Source organism: Chrysemys picta, chromosome 9, assembly GCF_011386835.1.
Source record: "Chrysemys picta bellii isolate R12L10 chromosome 9, ASM1138683v2, whole genome shotgun sequence".
NCBI classification, from domain to species: domain Eukaryota; kingdom Metazoa; phylum Chordata; order Testudines; family Emydidae; genus Chrysemys; species Chrysemys picta.
The window spans coordinates 82,082,504-82,097,799 of record NC_088799.1 but is presented as its reverse complement, the minus strand read 5'-3'; the positions used below and the strand labels follow the sequence as shown (position 1 = coordinate 82,097,799).

The 15,296-nt window shown below is 48.5% G+C and overlaps 1 protein-coding gene across 1 annotated transcript; it reads left to right on the top strand.

Annotated features, from left to right (window-relative positions):
* Nucleotides 1–493: 493 nt before the first annotated feature.
* On the top strand, nucleotides 494–8,517 carry LOC101944482 (potassium voltage-gated channel subfamily C member 1-like). Its single transcript, XM_005279516.4, has 3 exons — nucleotides 494–640; nucleotides 3,032–3,583; nucleotides 5,011–8,517. The coding sequence occupies exons 2-3, from the start codon at nucleotides 3,092–3,094 to the stop codon at nucleotides 5,812–5,814; spliced, it is 1,296 nt and encodes a 431-aa protein (XP_005279573.2). The 5' UTR covers nucleotides 494–640; nucleotides 3,032–3,091; the 3' UTR covers nucleotides 5,815–8,517.
* The last annotated feature ends 6,779 nt before the right edge of the window (nucleotides 8,518–15,296 follow it).

Below are 15,296 nucleotides of genomic sequence, written 5' to 3'. Positions count from 1 at the left end.
ATTTATATCTCAAACACTCTGTCTTAAACAGTGAATGTTCTTTTAACAGTCTCAGCAGTTACATACCTAAAATCTTCCTAATATGATCATGGACCAAAACAAGTTAAAAATTTGCAGGTGCAAAAGTTTATTCCCTCTGCAGCTAGAAATGAATGGAAAGCCCTTTAAATGAAAGGGGGGTGACAGCTCTTTTTTTAATTTAACTTGAGTAAGGAACAGTCAGGAAAGGAACAAATTTTCCCTGCATTTCTGTTGCTCAACATTCTAATTTTATATTGGGCCCAGGAAGTTTGAGCATTACATATTTTCAAAATACCACTGTTCTTTGAGGCTGTAAGAAGCACAGCGGGTGGCAGAGGGAAGAATAATGTGGCCAGGAGAACATCTGGCTTGGCAGTTGTTGACATATTTGAGTATTATTCCTTAGAGGATGAAAAGCGATTGCTGATAGGACAGACTTGAAGGGGATTGGGGGGGGGTTCAACATCTTTTCTGTTCGATTGGTTGGTGTTGTTTTCTAGCATCCATGAGCCTAAGCTTGGAGCCCAGCCACTGAACATCCTGTTTTCACTGAACTTGTCTCTTTCTCTAGGCTTCTTCTCCTCTCCTCTGGTCACAAAGCTACTGCAATAACTCCAAGGTAAGGATCTGAAATGTAGCTTTTTAGTTGATTTCTCACTTGGGATTTGTACTGTTGAGCGAGAGGCATCGAGCATCCTAAGCAGATGAATAAGAATGTAGCAAAGGCATTTAAAAATCAGCTTTTTACACAGCTACTTGCTTGTAAAAGGAAGGAGAATGCTCTCACAAAGTTCCAGTAACAGGTTTTCTGAACTCTGAGAAGGTTAGTCTAACTTGCTGTGTCACTCATATCCTTGCTTCAGTATTTGAGTTTATGTGCTGCAAGCACGAAGCAGAGTGTGTATCTATGTACTATGTGGGCCCAATCCTGCTCCCATTGAAATCAATGGGAGTTTTGCCATTGACTTCATTGGAAGCTGGATCAGGCCCTTGGTGTGCACACATGTGTTGAGGGCAGTTACTGTGGCAGCCAAACAGGAATTAATTTATGCTTCTAGTGAATTTGTGAGCCAGCCCCAGCCTTCTCTTACCAAGCCTTCTGGTGAAAGGGAACTATATGGGGAGCCTAGTAACATACTGTGATAGTGTCCAAGCCCTTCACTTCTGGACTGTGGGTTCAAATCTTGATTACCAGCAGGTCACAAGTGGAAAGGAGCTGAGCTCCCATTCCTTGGTACCACACAAGGGAGCTGGTGCTTCTTTGCCCAAGTGCTTTCCACAAAGACAGAAGAAGGTGATAACTGGACGGTATAAAGTACAGACAGGAATGAATGGGTGGGGTGCACGAATATGAGTGGGAAGGAAAGAGAGGGCGGGTCTAGAACAGCTCGCAGTGATACAGGTCAGAACTGAGAGATCTAATAATATAATAATAATAATATAATATATGGAGATATACCTATCCCATAGAGCTGGAAGGGACCCCGAAAGGTCATTGAGTCCAGCCCCCTGCCTTCACTAGCAGGACCAATTTTGCCCCAGATCCCTAAGTGGCCCCCTTAAGGGCTGAACTCACAACCCTGGGTTTGTTTAGCAGGCCAATGCTCAAACCACAGAGCTATCCCTCCCCCTATCCCAGGACTGCCCTAGAAGGGGATGCAGTATGTCAGAAATGACAGAGGTGTCTGTGTGCGTGATATCCATGAGTCCTTTCTGAAATGCCCCAGTTCTCTGTCATTATCACATGTTGTATAGTGCAGAAGACTGAGGTTGACTCATGAAATTTCTCTTGTAATGACATTAATACAGAACTGAGAAACAGCTTCCACACATTTGGGCTCAACATACTTTAAGCTTTGGAGAATGGAGCTGATACTGGGTTATCAGTAACTGTACCTGAATCATGCTGCTCAGTGACAGAGTCCTGGGCAGCAGGGTCTGGGATTGCTATGGAGGCATCACATTCAGCCCCTGGAGAAGGCAGTGCCTCATGTTGCTCATGAACCTCTTCCAGCTGACCCAGGGGTCGTGTTGATAGACTCCAGGGGGAAGCAGCATCCTACAGCTGGGCAGATAGTTCCACCCAACATGAGTCCAGAGGGGAGGAATAAAGAGGCAAAGTGGAACCTCAGAGAACATTTACCTCCCCCTCCCAGAAAACATGGTCCAGTTGACAGCCATGCAGTCATATCATCTCACTTGTGACTCTCCAAATCATCAAGGTAATGTGGAGAGAGGAGAAAATCTCCCACACCCAGAAGGATAGGTGAAGTCTAAAAGACCACCTAAAGCTCTGGGATGAAGACTGTGGTCAAAAGCTCTGCTCCTCTGGCACATAGGAAGTTAATACATGGGTATTTCCCATCCTTATGTGAGGCAGAGTTTTCTGAATTCCCTCAGGAACTAAGGACCATCACAAACTTCACCACTTTGTGCTCCAAATGCAAGGTATTTTTCTTTGACCTCGCCTTCTCTAACATAAATACATGGCAATATGTATATTAAAATTATTATATTATGTTAAAAAACCTCTACCAAAAACAAGACACTCCACAATATACCCTTCTCCCCTAGGGAGAAGATGAGAGAACAAACAACATGTGACAAGTATCAGAGGGGTAGCCGTGTTAGTCTGAATCTGTAAAAAGCAACAGAGGGTCCTGTGGCACCTTTGAGACTAACAGAAGTACTGGGAGCATAAGCTTTCGTGGGTAAGAACCTCACTTCTTCAGATGCAAGTCATCTGAACATGTGACAGACAGTCATGTTTCTTAATGCACTATTGGAAGGCGTTCAGATGAGTGATGCGCGCAGTAGAAGAGCCTATATTTAATAGAATAGGTCAATGGTGAGAGGAGTCGGGCACTTTCTCTAGGAAATTCCAGTGCTCAGGGAAGTTACAAAATGAGCTTTAATAGAGTGGTGTGACATGCCATGGAAAACTGCCCTGCTTCAGATTTGCAGCCTTGAGGGTTTTAATTTGCATTCTTACCCTTTCTCCCTCTTGTAGGCTTGCTAGAGATTAACAGAAGCCAATCAGAACGCGAACCCACCACTTGACACCTGAAGGATGGATGGCTCAAAAGAGAAGATCATCCTGAATGTTGGAGGAATCAGACATGAGACATACTGCAGCACCCTCCGGACCTTCCCAGGGACCAAGCTCTGCAACCTCACAGAGCCCAATGCCAGCACACTGTATGATTATAACCCTACCACCAAAGAATTCTTCTTTGACAGGAGTGCTCAGCTCTTTGGCTATGTGTTGAGCTATTACAGGACCAAACACCTCCATTGTCCTGTAGACACCTGCAGATCAATCTTAGAGGAAGAGCTGGCTTTCTGGGAGATAAGTGATGCACAGCTGGCCCCCTGCTGTTGGCTGAAGCTGACCAACAAAGACAGCCAGCCGGAGGAATTTAATGTTTGGGATGAGAACGAACATGCTGATGACCAGTGCCTCATAGTCCAAGTGGAAAGAAGGGATTTCAGCTGGAGGGCCAGGTGGCAGCCAAAGATCTGGTCTATCTTTGAAAAGCCCTTTTCCTCTTTAAGTGCCAAGGTAATGCTCCCAGTGGGGAACCAGATAGATTCGTCAGCGTGAGCCTGAATCTGTGGGGGTGGAAAAAGCTTAGGAACTTGCAGCTCTAGAGCACGGGTTCAGAGTCCTGCTTACAGCTACAGTACTTGAACAATTAAATAAAACATCCCAGAATAACAACTTGATTCACCAATATTTTTAGGGTGCCGTTCAGCTTGCTCTGATTCAGGTAGGTGATGTTGCTATTAGTTACACAGAAGTATTTGCCTTGGTATTCCAAGGCAATTTGTGAATCCTAGAGGTTTCATGAGTTTTAGCACTAATGATTATTCCTCTGAAAATTCATACTAGAAATGAGCTATTTACTATGAGTTATTTTTATATTATAAGATTTTACTAATCTCACTTGGGAGCCGGAACCAGACCATGTGATTTAGGTGACCCCCTTCCTCATTCAACGTGACTAATAAACAATTGAAGTGATCATTTCATAAACAAGCTATAGCAGTGGTGGGCAACCTGCGGCCCATCAGGGTATGCTGATTGCGGGCAGTGAGACATGTTGCTGACATTGACCGTCTACAGGCACGGCCCCCCGCACCTCCCAGTAGCCACGGTTCGCCGTTCCTGGCCAATGGGAGCTGCGGGAAGCGGCGGGCCGTGCTGCTGCTGCTTCCCGCAGCTCCCATTGGCCAGGAACGGCGAACCGTGGCCACTGGGAGCTGCTGGGGCCTGTGCCTGCGGACAGTCAACATCAGCCATATGTCTCGCAGCCCACAATCAGCTTAGCCTGATGGGCCGCATACGACCCACGGGCCACAGGTTGCCCACCACTGACCCATAGGCTCTAAATTATTCCTCCAAAGCATTCGGCAAATATTTTTGAAAATAAGGATCAGTTCATGTCTCCCTGCTAGTGCTGGGCCGTGGCTACGGCGCTTTGCTGTGCCCCACTGCTCTGCATGCTAGGGCTGTGCATTTCCTACTGTGTTGTGTACAGTTAAAAGTGCATTTCATTAATTCCGCTCCTCTCAGAACAGGCACTTGGGGCAGCAACTGCAGGTTTGGAGAAGGCAGAGGACATTTTCCAGTCTGTCTAGAACAGCTGAGTCGCTTGAGCCAGCACTTCGTGCTAGGGCAATTTCAGTGAATCTGTGCATGTTGCTCTAGGTGTCAGATGTCTCCCCTTCCCTACAAGTCCAGATGCTAATAGTTCACATTATTTTCCTTGACCCAGATCCTCCTCTTGGCCTTGGACAGGTAAGGATGGAAAAGAAAAAGAAACCTTCAATGTGTGAATCTATTCCTAGATGGAAATTGGGTAAAAGTTAGTCTAGGAAAAGGTAATGTTTGATGCTGAGAATCCTGGATGTGAAGTGAGGCTTTGAAGTTTTGTGATACCCTCACACTGACCTGATCCTACGTCTGACCTTTCTGTCCCTCTGCAGTGCCTGGCTATTATTTCTCTGCTGTTCATCATTGGAATCGTCATCATATTCTGTGAGGAGACTAAGGCCCAGTACGAGTACTCTGCTGCTAACTTGACCGTTTTCGGCCATTCCGAAGTAATGCACAGCATCCATGAGCCTTATTATCACCAGGCCCCTTACCTGCTCCACCTGGAGCTGTTCTGTGTCCTCTGGTTCACTTTTGAGTTTTCCATGCGATTTTTCTTCTGTCCAGACAAAAAGAAATTCCTCAGGAATCCTCTGAATGTGGCTGATTTCCTCTCCCTCTTCCCAGTTTACATTGAACTCTTCAGCGCCGAGCAGATTCAGAAAATGCCTAGCCTAGCACTTTGGCTGGGGTTTGTCCGCGTAGTCTACCTCCTCAAACTCCTGAAGATATTCAAGCTAATAGAGACCCCTCTGATCCTGAGAGTCCTATCCTACACGCTCAAGTCCATCATCCAAGAGATCTGCTTCCTGCTGATCATCCTGGCCTTTGAAACCCTCTTCTTTGGTTCTCTCTTTTTCTATAGCGAGTTGCTGGGTATTCATTCTTCTTACCGGGCAGATTTGCACTTCACAGACATTAACATTTGCTTCTGGTGGGCTCTGATCACGCTAACCACTGTGGGCTATGGCGACATCATCCCTCTCACCATCTTTGGCCAGGTGATGGCATCCTTTGCTGCAATATTTGGCATGTTAACTATTATCATTCCAATCCCCATTTTCCTGGTCAAGTTTAAGGGCTATTATGCCACTGCCATAAACAAACAGAAGCTGAAAATGAGCAAAAAGCAATAATGTGATTGAGTTCAGACCATTGCTGCCTTGGGGCACTTCAGAATTAATTCCAGTGTGGTTTGTTTCCACCACTTTGTGGGAAGAGCAACTCCTATGAAAAGTCCTTGCCACATTCATTAAGACTGCCTCCTTGCTCCGTTGGTATATTTCAAATCAATGTCAGGTACCCAGATCTGAGTTATAGCTTTCTATTTTAGTGGCTAATGCTCTTTATGGCCTATCCCTATATCAAACAGCACTACACTGACACTCAGCGTGACCCAACTAGCACTGAAATCTCACCTATCCCTTGTCAGAACAAGATGAGAAAATTCACTTTGGACAGTTTCATCAACACACAAGATTTTTTTTTTTTCCCACCAGCAGGAAAAAACAATGCTGTTCACTGTGCAAAGCTATGATAAGTGATTCCCAGAGACGGCAGGGATGAAGGGCTGCACTGAAGTATAAACCAAGAATCTGCAACGTGCTGAATGCTCTCAACCCCAGTGATGCCGGTTCAAAGTGGGGCCTAACTAGGGTGACCAGACAGCAAATGTGAAAAATCGGGACAGAGGGTGGGGAGAAATAGGAGCCTATATAAGAAAAAGACCCCAAAATCGGGACATCTGGTCACCTTAGGCCTAACAGAAAAATGTATGAGGTGCACATCCTGGCAACAGCCTTCTGCACACTCTCTGGGCCTGATAATCAGCTGGTGTAAATCAGTGCAGCTCCACTGACCTCAAAGAAGCTGTGCTGATTTACCCCGTCGGAGGATATGGGTCTGTGTGCCTCAGAGGGACAATCACACCTCCATTTTCATAGATGCCCTCTTTATGGAGAGAAATGTGTAGCTAAAATCTAAGGGTCAGATTTCGTCCCTAGCATCTGCTCCCAGAGGGGGATCTTCCACATGTGAGATCTCACGGTGCATGGAATTGGGAGAGTCAGCTATCTCAATGGCACTGGACCCCACCAAGAGGCTTTTACTGAATCCTGGTGTTGAAGACTGCGTGGACAGTGAGGCAACCTGCATTAGGTTGTGGCAGGCTGGGAGGAGAAGAGACATGTAGTAGGGCTACCATACGTCCGGATTTTCCCGGACATGTCCGGCTTTTTGGGCTCCAAATCCCCGTCCGGGGGGAAATCCCAAAAAGCCGGACATGTCCAGGAAAATCGGGACATGCGGGGCCGGCGGTGTGGTGCCGGGCCGGGGACTTGGGGGCCGGGCCGGCGGTGCGGGGCCGGGGGCTCGGGGGCCGGGCCAACGGGGCCGGGCCGGGCCGGGGGCTCGGGGGCCAGGCCGGCGGGGCCGGGCCGGGGGCTCGGGGGCCGGGCCGGCAGTGCGGTGCCGGGGGCCGGGGACCGGCAGTGCTGGGCGGGCCGGGGGTGCTCGGCCGGGGGCCCGGGGGTCGGGCCGGGGACCGGCAGTGCTGGGCGGGCCGGGGATGCTCGGCCAGGGGCCGGGCCCGGGGCTGGCACCCCAGGGCCCAAGCCGATCCAGGCTGGAGACGCCGGGGGGGCCAGACTGGGCCTCGCCTCCTCCCCCCACACCCCCCTTACCTGCTTCAGGCTTCCCGCGAATCAAATGTTCGCGGGAAGCAGGGGAGGGGGCGGAGTTGGGGCGGGGACTTTGGGGAAGGGGCGGAGTTGGGGCGGGGCGTGGGCGGGGCGGGGGCCCGTGGAGTGTCCTCCTTTTGGAGGCTCAAAATATGGTAACCCTACATGTAGGGATGCACAGTATCTTCCCATCAGCCCTGTTACCGGTGTTGGGGAACCTTCCACCTTTAAGAAGGGACCTCAGACAGCATCAACTAGAGGAAGTCCTTATAGTACTTTTTCACTGGAGTCCATTGGCACAGGATCTGTGTGTGGAAACGCAGATGGCAGGGAATCCATAAAATTGGATGCTGACACACAGCTCCTTCTAGGCAGGGTCGAACTCCCCCATGGAACAACACCTTCCCCCCATGAGTTTGACTGGGCGGGGAGCAATCTGGCCCTAAGAAATTCTGCCCTGTCTTCTCATATTTTATTAAAGAAGCAAAGGATGTAGTATATTTTGTCTGATTTGCCTGCACATAGAGGCCAGTATGAACTAGTGAACAGATCTAAAATCTGCAGTTCTTATAGTCAATATTTTTAGTGATTTTTTTTCCCCTTGAAAAATTCACTTGGCCTGATGCTGAGCCTCACACACCCCACTGCCAATCTGGAGTAAATGCTCTGAAGTGAGGGAGTTACATTAGTGGGGTAGGAAAAAAAACAGTGGGAGATCAGAATCAGGCCCAATAAGTTGGTGATGCATTCAGTGTGCGATAAGGAAGAGGCTGCATATCCTCGTGGAAAGATTTCACGATTTAACTAAATTTAAGATTGAACTAAACAGCACTTTTCTTTCAAGAAACAAAACATAAACAAAACAGTATTAAATATAATGTTCATTACATTTTATCTGCCTAGAGATATTGTTATAAACTAGAAAGATTAAATTTATAATTTTGTAATCTTTATATCCCATCTATTCCTAATTTTTTTCCTTATAATATCCAATACCGTATCCTTCTGTTGAGAAAGAAACAATATCAGATGCTGTGTCTATTTCAACAAAGATGGGCAAAATTATGTTGCTTAGTGGAAGAAAAACATGTGTTTTATACTATTACATCTATGAATTTAAATCCTATTAAGACTGTACCTTTATTAAAATTTCTATTAATGTATGTCCGTCGGTGTGATTATGTTCCAATGGGCATGAGTTTAAAGGCTGCTTTACTTTTATTAAAACTTTTATTTGCTTGTTTTGCATTAATGCAATTAAAAAGGAATTAATTCTCTCTAAAGAAAAAAAGATTTGCTTCAAAAAAATTTGCATATTAAAAAAACACCAAGTAGAAACAGTAGTCCAGGCACACAAATTTTAAGATCAGATTGAATCCCAATTCTGCTTGGTGGCAGGGAGAGAAGAGCCATCAGGGCAATATTATAGCAATCTGAACCTCTGTATGTGGCTGGTGTTAGTTAGAATAGCCTTGGTGTAACAGGGTGGTCTGCCGCTTTAAGGGCCTGGGGCCAGTCAGCCCTTTTTGATGACCAAAACCATCTGGAAAAGCATCAGGTGAACCCTATAAAGAGCTGAGAGAGCTCAGTTGGTGAGATCTGCAGGAGGGAGATGGGTTCTTGCAATTAGTGCTGAAGCAGGGGGATTGACAGAAAGGGAAGAGTAGGGTAGTCTCATTGCCTTTCAGCACTGAAAGAGGTAAGGGGGAAAGCCTCTGTAAGCTGGAGTCTGGGGTGGGCAGAGGAACAGCTTTGTTTTGATGCTTTAAGTTTAAGAATAAAACTGTGCTCTGAAGGAAGGATCTGAAAAGGCTGGGTGTGGAATGGAGACCTTCATGGGCTGGAGAGCCAGGCCAGCTGCTTACGTGTGGGGATGTTATACCACTGGTATATAGCCTTTATGTGACCTGATGCCAGATGTAAGTGGGGGTGGGGGGTGGTCCTGCTATTGTGGGGAACTTTCTTGGCTTATACACTACCCAGGTGGAATTGGCTAGCGAAAGGGTCTGAGTCCTTGTTCCCACTCCTTTTAAGTGGAGAACTGCCTGACTTCGAGGACTTCCCTTCCACTCTCCCAGGCAGCAGAGTCCTCGTAACCTCAACGAGGCTGGGCCCAGGATTCCTGGGAGGCTGAACCCCGAGTCTTGTTGTGGTCTCTTAGGGCAGGGATCGGCAACCTTTGGAACGCAGCCCGCCAGGGTAAGCCCCCTGACAGGCTGGGCTGGTTTGTTTACCTGCCGTGTCTGCAGGTTCGGCCGATCGCAGCTTCCACTGGCCACGGTTTGCCGCCCCAGGCCAATGGGGGCTGCGGGAAGCCGTGCGGGCTGAGCGATGTTCTGGCCGCCACTTTCCACAGCCCCTGTTGGCCTGGAGCGGCGAACCGCAGCCAGTGGGAGCTGTGATTGTCCGAACCTGCAGACGCAGCACGTAAACAAACCGGTGCGGCCCGCCAGGGGGCTTACCCAAAGGCAGGCTGCATGCCAAAGGTTGCCCATCCCTGGGCTAGGGTATCACCGCTCTGGGGTACTCTCTACTCACTGGACGCTTCCTTGAACCACTGATCATTACATACAGTTCAAAGCAAATACAATTTACTAAACAATTGTAAGGGGAAAAAATGGAAAAGGTTAAAGGAAACAAGTAACCCTGCTGTGTGGGCACAGGGAAACCACAAACAGCAGTCTCTGGGAGATAAGGAAAGTTTAGTCTGTTCCTCACACGTTCCAGGCCCTGGCTGTGCTGCAGTGATAGCAGAGGTCACATCAGACACCTGCTCTGGCAGCGGTCGTGCACTCTCAGGCTCTAGGTGGCAGGACCCTTCTTCCCAGCATAGGCCCTCCCGGGGGTGTCATAATCCTCCTCCAAGTCCGACCTACAAGACCTCTTGTCTGGTGACATCTCCTTGCGCTGGGCCCTCACTGCCCAGGGTCCAACCTCACTCTCCCCAGCTGCTCACCACACTCGGCTCCTGTGTTACTGGCGGCACAGTGGACATCCACTCCCTCGCTCTGGGCCCACAGCTCCCTGCTGTAGCTCAACCCTGGCTCTCCATCAGCACAGCGGGCCTGGGCTGCTCTAGCTCCGCCTCCTCTGGCTCCATGCTGCTGCTCTGCCTCCAGTTCACACAGACAGGACCCAGTGCTCCTGGCTCCCTCATTGGCCTGCCTGCCCTGTCATTCAGGCTGACCTGGCGCTTTGGCCTCTCCCCATTGGCCTTGGGGACTGTCAGTCTCAGGATCTTGATTTCTCATCAGCCCTTCCCCTTTCTTTTGATACTGGGAGAGGTCAACCAAAAAGCCCCACTAACTAACTTTCAGTTAGGGGCCAACAGTCCCCTTACACCAATGGTTCTCAACCAGGGATCTGCATACCACTGGGGGTACACAGAGGTCTTCCACAGGGTACATCAACTCATCTAGAGATTTGCCTAGTTAAAAGCACTAGTGAGTAGTGAAGTCAGTACAAACTAACATTTCATACAGAAAATGGCTTGTTTATACTGCTGTATATACTATACACTGAAATGTAAGTACAATATTTATATTCCAACTGATTTATTTTATAACTATATGGTAACAATGAGAAAGTGAGCAATTTTTCAGTAATAGTGAGCTGGGATACTGGAATTTTTAGGTCTGATATTGTAAGCAAGTAGTTTTTAAGTGAGGTGACAGGACAAATCAGACTCCTCAAAGGGGAACAGTAGTCTGGAAAGGTTGAGAGCCACTGCCTTACACAGAGGAGGATCATACTGTAGCTCTGCTATGTTCTCTGCCCAGCACTGACAAATGGTAGCGGGCAGCAGACATAGCAGCTGGCTTCACAAGAGGAGTTCTCTGCTGTCTATTTATAGCTGGAATCTGGCCACTTTGTGCCACCTGAGCTTAATAGGGCCAGCATTTGGCCCCATTACACCCATTTTGGGAGTCCAACTTAAACCTGCTGTGTAACTTTCACCACTGTTTATTGTACACCACTGCTATACTTGGCCCCTACTTTCTAAATATAAGGGATGATACAGAATGCTATTGCAGTACTCCTCCCTCGTGATTGGAAGGATGCTCATCTCTCCATCAACTTCGCTGTCTTCTTATCAATCCCCATCCCCACTTGTTTGTTTTTCTTTCCCCAGTTGCTGCATAGAGAACTGAAGGTTTCCATGATTAATGAATATTACTGACTATTAAGTCTTTGTCCAGCTGGGGGTGTTCTCATACCGCATATGACAGATCCCAATCTGCACAGTTAGCATGACTTGGAAATCAGAGCTAGGCCTAAAAACTCTCCCAGTCACATACTTCCAATTAGACCCAATTTTACCTCAGTCCCACGTTAATCTGGTGTTTGTTCCCTTTTGTCATTGTGTCAGTAATTTACAGCAGAAACATAGTCACAAAACAGAGGCTTATAGAAAATGTTAACTAGCAATTGAGCCTGCATTTTTGCTACTCTCCCACATTTTGGGGATCTGTCACACAGCTGGGCTCAGAAAATTAAGACATAATGACAGAAGACGTGTAGATTCTGAATTGGTGTAAATTAGTGTAACTCCATTGAAATTGGTGGTGCTACACCAATTTATGGCAGCTAAGAATCAGGCCTGGTGCGCACTGAAAGCGGTAGATATTCAGAACCCCTACATGCAGTTGGCTTTAAGCTGGCTAAATCAGATCAATATTGATGGTCTAGCTACAAGAGTGGTACATGGGAACTATCCCTCTCTGTCTAATGTAATGTTGTCAAGCTTTATTTACATTGCAATTATTCATTAATTATCTCTGTAATGTAGATTGCAAACTCCTTGGGGGAAAGAACCTCATTTCCTTAGATGTCTAATGTGCCATGCATACCAACCACACAGTATAAGCCAAACAATCACATTAACAATAATATAAAAAATGTAGAGACTCCAGTCCAGTAAATGACATAATCCACTTCAGAGAAAAATCATCCAGCCAAGTTACAAGGTGCTGAAGACAAAAATAATCAACTCAGCTAAATATTGGAGATGCAGTAGTAGCTCTGGGAACTTCGTATAAAAAGTCGTTGTATTGGGGGGAAATCTTCCTGTATATTAATAATATATGTTCTGGAAAACTTTACCTCCACACCAAGTTTCCTCACATGAGGAGGGGACATCTTGGGGCTACAAATAAGGTGGGTTATTTTTAAGCTCCAAGTAGTGATATTGATGGGCAAAAAATGTAACTGTGCTGAAATGGAAGGACACAAATTCTCCTGTAAGCAGGGGTGAAAATAACTTAAAGGACTTACCAGTACACTGGAGTCCTGAGCAGGGGGCGGGGTCTCGACTGGAAGGGGCGTGGCCTTGACCAGAAGAGGCGGGGCCTTTAGAGCCTCCGGCCTTTTAAATAGAGGTTTCCGCCTGAGCCCTGCTGCCAGAGCCCCGGGGTAGCAGCAGTGGCCAGGGGCTTCGGTGGTGATTTAAATGGCCTGGGGCTCCCAGCTGCCACTATCACAGCAGCCCTGGGCCCTTTAAATTGCCGACAGAGCCCTGGGGGTCCCAGCTGCTGCCGCTACCCTGGGGCACTGGCATCGGGGCTCTGGTGGCAATTTAAAGGGCCCAGGGCTCCAGCCGCCGCTACTGCCCCACGTCCTTTAAATCACCACCTGAGCCCCGCTGCTGGAGCCAGCGTAGATTTAAAGGGCCTGGGGCGGTAGTGGCAGCCGGAGCCACGGGCCCTTTAAATTGCTGCCCAAGCCCCGCTGCCGCTACTCTAGGGCTCCGGCAGTGGGGTTCGGGCTGCGATTTAAAGGGTCCAGGGCTCTGACCACTGCTACCGCCCCGGGCCCTTTAAATCGTTGCCTGAGCCCTGCTGCCGGAGCCCCAGGCTCTTTAAATTGCTGTCTGGGGAAGCTGGTCCGGTACGGCGCACCAGCTCTTGCCGGTACACCGTACCAGGGCGTACCAGCTTACTTTCACCTCTGCCTGTAAGGAAGACTTGGGGGCAAAAATGACTTTAAAAAACTATCTATGATTGTCCCAATCCTGAGACTGCTGTTGTCCCAGGCTGGTCCCTGATCAAGCTGTTTTGATTGCTCACAGCCCCAAGAAGCTGTTTTGCCAATTGGGGCTCATTGGCATCCTGGCCATAACCTCTACAGTGGGCAGCAGGAAGGAAATGGCAGAGCAGTCACTATACCACCATCTTCATTCACACGTTCAGGGGGAAATCCCCCACTGCCTGTAACCTCCAGTTGTATTGCATGGGCGTGGGTGGTGGGTGAAGTTTCCCCTTGGAAAGGCTAGCCCCCTGCCCTGCCTCTTCTCACCAGGCCCCACCCCAACTCGCTGCTCGCAGTCCCCCTCGGCCCACCCGTGGCCCCACCCCATTCCGCCTTTTCCCCTGAGGCCTCTGCCCCCACTTGTTCCTTTCCGCTCCCCTCCGCCCAGCTCTGTCCCCGAGACTGGAACAGCTCTGTGCTCCTGCTGTGGTGGCGAGTGAGAGCTCCTCCAGCCCTGGGACCAGGGCAGGGGGGAGATTTTTCCAGGGACCCCAAATCTACCACTGGTCCCCCAGGCAGCATGAGGTTTGGGGAGGCTTAGCCTCCCCCAGCCTTCATTATGCGCCACCCATGGGTTTATGGCTGCTTTGTGCCAGGGTACTGTCACAGAGTGGCTGCAGCACGGCTGTAAATCTAGCCCTGAGCACAGAATGCAGCCTGAATGCAAGGAGAGCAGCTGCTTCCCTGGCAGGCTATTAGTAAAATGATGGTGTCATGGTTTATCATCTCAGCTGTTGTCTCCTTTCAGCTAGCACTAGAGGTGGGACCTAACCACAATGCTCAGGAGTGTTTGGATATGGGATTTGAGTTCAACTCAAGGAGAGAGGGGCAGCTGTGAAATCCAGCTATGGATCACATTTGAATTCAGACCTGTCCTTCCTACCAAAGCTGAGGAGCCAACATTTAAATTGAGGCTCATCTCTAGCTGCCCCAAAGTACCTTCACTACTGAGGCTACCAGAGTATCTGCGAGTCCTAACACGGTAGTGACCTGGATCAGGGCACTAAGTAAGGCTCATGTTTTATGCTGAAAGAGGAAGTGCTGGAATCCGAGAACAGCTTGTGAGTAAGATCTTGTGCCCACCCCTTCTATGCAGCAAGGCGAGGCTTTCACAATGAACCCTCAGGATAGGAGTCAAAGGGGAAGGGAGTTTCCCCACACACAAGTCTGCACACATTGGGCTGAGTGCTACACTATGGGAAACTATCTCTTTGTTTGTAGGGCAGGGGCACCCCCCTGTCTCCCCAGGGAAGGAATGGTAAGTTCTTCCTGTAAAAGAAGAGGAGCATCACCATCTACCGTGGAATGGAAAAAGCGTCTGTAGCGAACTCATGACATCCTCTGTGGAAGGCTCTGCTTCAGCACCTTATCTCCTGCCTGCACCAGGCAGAGGGAGCAGGAAGGATGGGATGATAGGCCCTGGCCTTGGGGGCTTTCCAGCCCAACCCAGCCCCATCTTCTCTCTTGTTGTTCAAGCCATGTATTGTATCCTGTAAAGAGAAGATCATTATAACCTCTGTGACAGTATAATGTCAGGTTGCAGAGAATCCAGCCCACTGGATATCGCCAGACAATTGCACTACCACTAAGTCCCATGCAGCAGACCAGTAGGATTAAAGAGCAGCAATTTCCATTTTAAACTTCATGCTTCAAATTGCTGCCTGGGATGAAGCTAAATCCAGGTTCTGATCCAAACACTGACTGGACATCATCCTGATCTGTCCCATGCTGTACAGGAGTTGGAACGGTGCGTGAGATGTGGGGAATTCCTCTTCCCCTGCCCAACAAAAGGCATTGATTGTTGTGACTCTTTCTTCTGGCTGATGAGGAGAGGAGCTCACTCCCAGTCAGTCCATCAACACAGTTGTGTTGGCCAAAGGGCGTTCTGAGTCAGAGAGCAGGGATGTAATGAA